Consider the following 8,279-nt stretch of genomic DNA (forward strand, 5'->3'; position numbering starts at 1 on the left):
AACTTTAATACAAAGAGTGAGTTTGTTTATAAAAAAATGGGCTTATTGTATTATAAAACTAACCGATTGTGAAAGTTAAGAAGAGATGATAATACACCGCCTAAATAAAAAAGTAAAGTTTATTATTTATGATCTTATTTACATGCAAATGTCAGCCGTGGATTATTTTACGATATATCTTGTATTGAACGAACCAAAAAAAATTATTATTATAATAATTATTATAAAGTAGTATTCCATACCAACGCAACTTATAGTTTTGTACCCATATACTATTTGTCGTACAACATGCTATTTATTTGACTCTTGCATTGTTATCATCAAACAAGTTACAAAAGTTGCAAACCCTGTCAAATCCACTCACCTTGAAACACCATACACCCATACACACCATACACCCATTCCTGAGATAAACACCATACACCCATTCGTGAGATGTCGGAACCAGACACACACATGCGAACTCGAACTCCAACAAGGTTTTTCACATCCTTCTTGGCTATAGTTCTTCCAGTTTTTGTTGCGGCAGCTGTTCTCTACCGGCTCGACCCATTCGAACCGGCTCATATACCTCTCAACGAAGTGAACCGATCAATGTTGAACGCTCCGTTAACTAATAACCGCATGCGAATAGGATCTGATGACCTAGCAAAGGGACAAGTTGTTGGACCTGAAGACTTGGTGTACGATACTGCTATGGGTCTCGTTTATACTGGATGTGCAGATGGGTGGGTTAAGCGAATTACTGTGAATGAATCGGTGGTTGACTCAGTGGTTGAGAACTGGATCAACACCGGTGGAAGACCACTTGGGCTGGCTTTGGAGAAAACCGGTGAGCTCATTGTTGCCGACGCCGATATGGTAACGTCACTGATACAAATATTAGATTTGGACATTGTTTCTAAACATAAAAATTTAGGAAGATGTTTTTCTAAAAATAGTAAAGAAAGATTTTCGTTTTAAAAAATAAATCAAGTTAATCGCATTGATTGATAACGAGTATTTGATATATATATATATATAAGTATTTTATATTAGTGGTGCATATCCTTTACACTGTCATTTTTTAACTATTTTTTAGTATTATTTGTTAAAAAATTAGGCTCTCGTGAATCACAATTGTAGGATTGATTTAAGTATTTGACTTTAAACAAATCTATTGATATGTAATTGGTTAAAACATAAAAACTACAAACAAATTATGATTAATTTTCTTTAAATGTGTCTACCTAAATATCTACTTGATAAAATATAGTAAACCCATTTTATATGATTTTAAACATATATTATTGAAATATTTATTAATATAATTTTAAACATTAAGTAATTTATTTAAAAAATCTATACTTTCCTCCGTCCCATTCTATTTTGGTATACTACTCAAAATAGTAAAGACGGTGACATCATCTCCTATTTTTGTATACTATTCGATAAGTGTGTCATTTATATAAATATATTTTTTTCAATTAAATAATTTAATAATTAGAGTTTAATTTATTAAAAGAAATTAAATATTACAAATTCAAACCTGCTTCATCTGAGTTTTTGAGTTTTTCAACAAGATGATAAATTATCTTTAAAAGAACATGTAAATGGTAGCCTTCTTTTATTTATCCGCTCATGTATTTAGTGTGAGATGCTTATGGTATCTTTTCATGGGAAATAGCACCGTCATTATAAAATTATGATAAAGAGTATGTTTTTATTAGCTACGTGTATACAAATCTATGTTTATTTTCTACCTACATCTATATATTTCTATCTATTATATACAAAGAAAATATTAAATTTGTGTATACTCATTTCTTAAAATTTTACCATTCATTTAAAATATTTAATTTACAATTTATTATTTTTATCCAATAAAATAAAATAACTAATTTTTTTTATTAAATATCTATACTCATATATAGATATAAGATCCCTAAAAGGCAATAAAACATTATTTGAAGTATCCAATTGGGTAATTAACCAAAAAAACGTACCCAATTGATTATTCAATAACTTTTTAGATAAGCTATATATTCAACAATTTATTGCATAATGGCTTGTTGTGAGTTGTGACCACTAATATATATAATTAATAACTTTATTTTATGAGTTATTGAATGTTTTATTGCCGACACTTTTGTAGTAGGTGCATTGTAACATTGTTGAGTTGTGACCACTAACTTATCTCATCTAATTAATGATACATAGGGATTGCTACGAGTAACAAGAGAAAAGAAGATTGAGTTGCTTGTGAATGAGGTTGAGGGCTTAAAATTCAAATTAACAGATGGTGTTGATGTAGCACATGATGGCACTATTTATTTCACCGATGCTTCACACAAATACTCAGTCAAGGATTCTCTCCTAGATATATTTGAAGGAAAACCTAATGGTAGGTTTTTGAGCTATGATCCATCAACAAAAGAGACAACCCTACTACTTAGTGACCTCTATTTTCCTAATGGAGTTGTTGTCTCACCAGATCAACAATATGTGGTTTTCTGCGAAACTGTCATGTAAGTTGTTTATTAGCTTGTTTATTTTAAGGTCTATGTTTATTTTCAATTTACCTAAAAAATATCATCTTATAATCTTATTTTTTAAGTTAATTTATGTTTTCAAATGACCCATTAGGTTAAGATCATTAAAAAAAAATATTTTGAATATTTTAGACATGTTTTTGTGTAAGTATTTTTAAAAATGCTGAAAATAAAAAACTAGTATTATTTATTATAGTTAATTTTTGAAATTACTATTTTAATAGAAGAGAGTATCTCTACTCTGATTTGTATTCGTGTTTCTGTTATAACAATTGATATCAAATCATGGTTGACTCGGTAGGGGAGCAGAAGTGGATCATGTGGATCAAGGCTATTGATGGGGTGATTCACACTTGTGGAGGAGATTGTTGGATTTCAAGTGTAATAGTGTTAAACTCTCACATTGACTGGGAATAGAGAAAATATTGGGTTTATAAGAGAGATGACTCATACCCCATTCCTTAAGGTTTTGGGTGGATATGCGACGTCAAAGTCTCTTGGACCTCGAACGTTTGGCTCATTGACACTTTTCCACCTCGCTCCCCGAACTTCTCCAACAAGTGGTATCAGAGTCTGGTTGGCTCAGTGGGGGAGCGAAAGTGAATTATAGTATGGATCAAAGCTAGTGATGTGGGTGACTCACACTTGTGGGGGAGATTGTTGGGTTTGAAGTGTGGAAGTGCTAAAGTCCCATATCAACAAGGAATGTAGGAAATGTTGGGTTTATAAGAGAGGTGCCTCATACCCTTCATTGCCTTAAGGTTTTTTGTGGATATGTGGCGTCAAAGTCTCTTAGACCTCGGACATTTGGTATCAGATGACGATTAATCCTGGAGGTGCAAAATTCGAAGTGACTCGTTTCGACGAAATGAGTAATTTCGATTTATGGCAAAGAATGGTTAAGGAATTGTTGGCTCAACAAGGTTTACAGAAGGCGCTTCGTGATGAGAAACTAACAAACATCACAACCATCGATTGGAGCGAGATGCAGAAGAAAACTGGAGGTTTGTTAAGAGTTTGTGTTTTTGATGACGTGATGAATCATATCATAGACCTGACCACTCTGAAGGATGTTTGGGAAAAATTAGAAAATCAGTACATGTCCAAGATAGTCATGAACAAATTGTTCGCGAAGCAACGTCTCTATAGTATGAAGATGCATGAAGGAGGGGATTTGCAAACTCATGTCAAAGCTTTCAACAACATCCTCGCTGATTTGACACGACTTGGTATGGAGATTGACAATGAGGATAAAGCCATTATTTTTCTGTGCTCTTTCCCAAGCTCTTATGATCACTTTGTGATCACTCTCACATATGGAAAGGAAACAATCACGTTGAATTCTATTTCTTCTACTCTTTTGCAACACGCATAACGTTGCCAAAGTGAAGAGGAATGTGAAGGAAGTTTAGGTTAAGGTTTGTTTGTGAAGGGAGGTCAAGACCATGGCAGAGGCAGAGGTAAGAAAGTGGGTTCTAGAAAGAAAAAAAGGTTTACTTCTCTCATGAAAAGTGAATGAGCTTGGAGCAAAGTTTCTCTTGCACTACATGACAGTCGAGCTTGATATGTTTACTTCGCTCATGAAAAGTAGGATTGTGAGTCAGGTAAATAGCGAATTTGTTGTCACAAAACACATATGTTGGTTGAGAAAATTTGATATGGAAATCTTGGAAAAGGTATTGCAACCATTGCAGTTCACAAGTAAGCGATGTGAGGGCTCGATATTCAGCTTCAGACAAATATCTGGATACAGTACGTTGTTTCTTGGATTTCCATCAAATTAAAGATGAACTAAGAATGGAAAGATTCACAAGGAACATTATTATTCTTACAAGAAATGAAAGGAAACACTTTGGAAACATTTTTCAAGCCTATATTATAAATGTATCATATCTTAAACGCCAAAGCTTACATGTGTCACCAACAATGGAATTGTAAATGAAAGAGTGATGTGTAGAGGAAAGAACATATAACCCTATTTTAAATTTAGTTGTACCAATCATTTTCTTGGAATGATTCTGCAGGATTTGACAAGTATCGACATTGAAATGCACATAACAATTATTGCCACTAACTAGTTTAGCAATGAAAATCAAATTGACATGAAAAGAAGGAATTTAACGCACATTATGTAATGTTAAAGATGGTGAAATAACTACATTATGAAACATAGATACAATGATATGTGAGCCATCAGGAAAAGTGACATGGACAAGTATGATGGTTTTGGAAGTAATAAAAGAAGTTTTGTCAAAGCAAATGTGATCTGTTGCGCCTGTATCTAAGATCCATAGATTGGAATTCTAACCGTTATAGTTGGATAAGTGGGAGTTCATGACAAAATGGGAGGTCGAAATGGAATTGGCTTAGGGGTTGAGCTTGGACTGTTGAATTAATTCTATGATGTTGTTGTACTGCTCTTGAGTGAATCCAAATGAAGAAGTAGTTGGAACTTGTTGAGAAGCTTCATAAACAATATTAGGCGCAACAATGGATTGTGAAGTATTTCCATTACCTTGATATTTACCTTTCCCTTTGAATCCTGGTGAGAATCCATGCTTGAGAGAACAAGTTTTTGCAGTGTGATTCGTCCTTCCACAATGAGTGCATACACAGTTATGTCCTCGAGCACCATTGTTGCCATGAGTCTTCCCTTTGAAATAACTAGTTTGCCATTGTAGTTCCCATAATTGGTGTAACATTGAAATGCAACTGCTTCTTTAGAGTTGCTAGCAGTTGTAGAAATAACATATGCAAAGTTGTTCATTTCTCGTTCTTGTTGAATGATGAAGGATAAAGATCTGTCAAATGTCTGGTAATGGATTCATCATCATGATTTATGACTTGGAATGTGTAAATTTTTCATTCAATCCTTTGAGAAAATGAATTACACAATCTTGCTCGCGATATTTCTGGACAGAAGCAATCGCACCACAAGAACAAAGGATTGCACAAGAACATCCAAGAATAGGGCGATAGTTATCCAGTTCATCCCATAAAATCTTCAGTTGAGTAAAGTAGTTAGAGACATCAATAGTACCTTGATGAAGCTTGTATAGATCCCCCTGAATATCTGAAATGCGAAAAATGTCGCTATGAGAAAATCAAATTTGCAGATTATGCCAAACATCAGTTGCGCTATCGATCCAGAGTATAAACTTTGCAATGGATTCCAAAATCGAACGGTGAAGCCACGCAAGAACCATGGTATTGCAACGAATCCATGACGCATATAGAGGATCTGCAATCGGAGGTTTTGTGAGGGTTCCATCAATGAACTTCTCCTTGTTCTTAGAGATTAATGCAATGTGCAATGATCGTGACCAAGTATGATAATTCTTATCATCAAGCAAGGGAGAAACAAGAACAAGAGCTAGATTTTCGTTTGGATGTAGATAGTAATGATTTGTGGAATTTGTGAAAAATCGATATAACTCTGGTAAGTCATAGATGAAAGATTCAAGAAAATGAGAAAAACAAAGAAGAAGAAGATGAATCTGCAAAGGAGAAACACAGAAATCAGAAGAAAAAGAATGGAGAAAAAATGGCTACCAGAGCTTTGAAAGCCATGTTAATGGTGCAGTTGCAGCATACAAACTTCCTGAATGTAGTGCAGAAAACCATTGAAATTTGGAAGAGAGAAAGAAATAGAATGTAAATGATAAATCTCTTATTTATTGATTGGGCAAAAAATGAATTACAATATATATATATATATATATATATATATATATATATATATATATATATATATATATATATATATATATATATATATATATTGTAATACCTTAATTGTTGTAAGTGATTGACAATATTAAATGTTTTTATACAAACAATATATATCAATTAAATTCTTTAAACTAACAAAGTTAAAACATCAAAAATAATCTTAAGTAGACTGCCCATATATAGAAAACATTAAAGTAGTTCATTTCAGCATTTAGTATACAATTCTCGTGTAAAATAAAATTTAAAAACAAGTTGTGAAATTAATTTAAAAAATCAAAATAGAAAATATTTCAAATAAATTTCTATCAAACTAAGGGACATGATTCATTGAAATTTGGGGTCAGACCATGTTACTTACACACATTTGAATGTTATTTATCTTAATTTATTATATGGTATAATATTTCAGGATGAATTGCAAGAAATATTACATACAAGGCCCAAAAAAAGGAAAAACAGAAAAGTTTTGTGACCTTCCTGGGATGCCTGATAATATTCATTATGATGGACATGGCAAATATTGGATTGGAATAGCCACGGTATCATTAAACCTAGTATTTATTTTTATGATTTATTAAAATAAAGACTAATTTTAATTCATAGATATTTTATGAGATTAAAGGAGTATATAATATATATATTATACTATTATTAATGTTGTTTTTTGGTGCATTTTTGGCAGGCTATTTCTCCTGAACTTGATATACTACTGAAATATCCTTTTATTAGAAAAGTTTTGGCAATCATCACAAAACAAGTTCCAAGTTTGAGTTTCGCAAAGAACGGTGGAGTTATAGCTATGGACTTGGAAGGAAAACCAATTACACACTATTATGATTCCAGATTGTCATTAACCAGTGGGATTAAGATTAGAAATCACATATATTGTGGTTCTCTTTCATATCCTTTTATCATACGCCTTGATGTTGACCAATACCCTGCTATCCCTACAATTTAAAAAACTAGAACATTTCTCATAGGACTATGATGTACAAATAAATATCAAGTGTTTGCATAAGGTCATGTGAGTTTCATAAATACAAATGCTTGATGAACTTTGGAATTGGTCAATTATACTCATTACAATTGAGATATAATTTCAGGAAGAGTATAGCTCATTTCGAGAAAATGTTTCTTGAACCTGAGCCACGTCAATTTGGCAATTTGTATTTAAATCATGTTGTATGAGTTTCGATTTGGCCTCGGCATCACTGATCTTGTCTTGAAGATTTACAAATCTATTTTTGTTTCAAACTTTTAACTTGGCCTTTAGAAATCTGAGCTTTTTTTATAGTGTTTTACCATGTTGCCTTTTTTTTTAAACAATTATCCGTAATCCCATTATTTTCAACTATATTTTCCAAATTATTATGATTTTAAACATATATATATATATATATATATATATATATATATATATATATATATATATATAGAGAGAGATAAATAGATAGATAGAGATGTTCACCCAATGAATGGACGGTCCCTCTTAAAACATGACAATATCCGTCCATTGAATGGACGACACAATGGACGACATCATATGAAACATTTTTTTTTATTTAATATTAATAATGAATATAGGTTAATTAATGTATTTAAAATAAATATAAAAATTAATAATAGATATATATTAATTAGTTTTGAAGTTATAATAAAATAGTTTAAATTTAATTTTATGTAAGTAATTATTTTTTATATTTTAATTAGTAATGAATATATGTTAATAAGATTTTAATTATAACAAATTAATTTTAAATAATATAAATTAATATATATATATATATATATATATATATATATATTATTTAAAAAGTACAACTCTGTCATTGCAATTGACGTACGTTTTGATTATTCTATAAAAAAGTACATTTTCGTCACTACAATGACGGAGATTTGATTATTTTATTATTTAAGTACAGTTATGTCAGTGCAATGGGTGGATCCTTTGATTATTTTATTATTTAAGTACAATTTCGTCACTGCAATTGACATATCCTTGGATTTATTTATAAT

The 8,279-nt window shown here is 31.3% G+C and overlaps 1 protein-coding gene across 1 annotated transcript; it reads left to right on the plus strand.

Annotated features, from left to right (window-relative positions):
• The first annotated feature begins 258 nt into the window (after positions 1-258).
• On the plus strand, positions 259-7,517 carry LOC127074762 (protein STRICTOSIDINE SYNTHASE-LIKE 5). Its single transcript, XM_051016109.1, has 4 exons — positions 259-861; positions 2,200-2,507; positions 6,673-6,802; positions 6,946-7,517. The coding sequence occupies exons 1-4, from the start codon at positions 436-438 to the stop codon at positions 7,219-7,221; spliced, it is 1,140 nt and encodes a 379-aa protein (XP_050872066.1). The 5' UTR covers positions 259-435; the 3' UTR covers positions 7,222-7,517.
• Positions 7,518-8,279: the final 762 nt, after the last annotated feature.

This window comes from Lathyrus oleraceus, chromosome 4 (genome assembly GCF_024323335.1).
Source record: "Lathyrus oleraceus cultivar Zhongwan6 chromosome 4, CAAS_Psat_ZW6_1.0, whole genome shotgun sequence".
NCBI lineage: Eukaryota > Viridiplantae > Streptophyta > Magnoliopsida > Fabales > Fabaceae > Lathyrus > Lathyrus oleraceus.

Bases quoted from the DNA above. Each gene is read 5' to 3' on its own strand.
- LOC127074762 (XM_051016109.1), top strand. From the start codon at position 436: ATGTCGGAACCAGACACACACATGCGAACTCGAACTCCAACAAGGTTT. The intron at 862-2,199 runs GTAACGTCACTG...AATGATACATAG, and splicing joins TTGTTGCCGACGCCGATATG to GGATTGCTACGAGTAACAAG. The intron at 2,508-6,672 runs GTAAGTTGTTTA...ATAATATTTCAG, and splicing joins GTTTTCTGCGAAACTGTCAT to GATGAATTGCAAGAAATATT.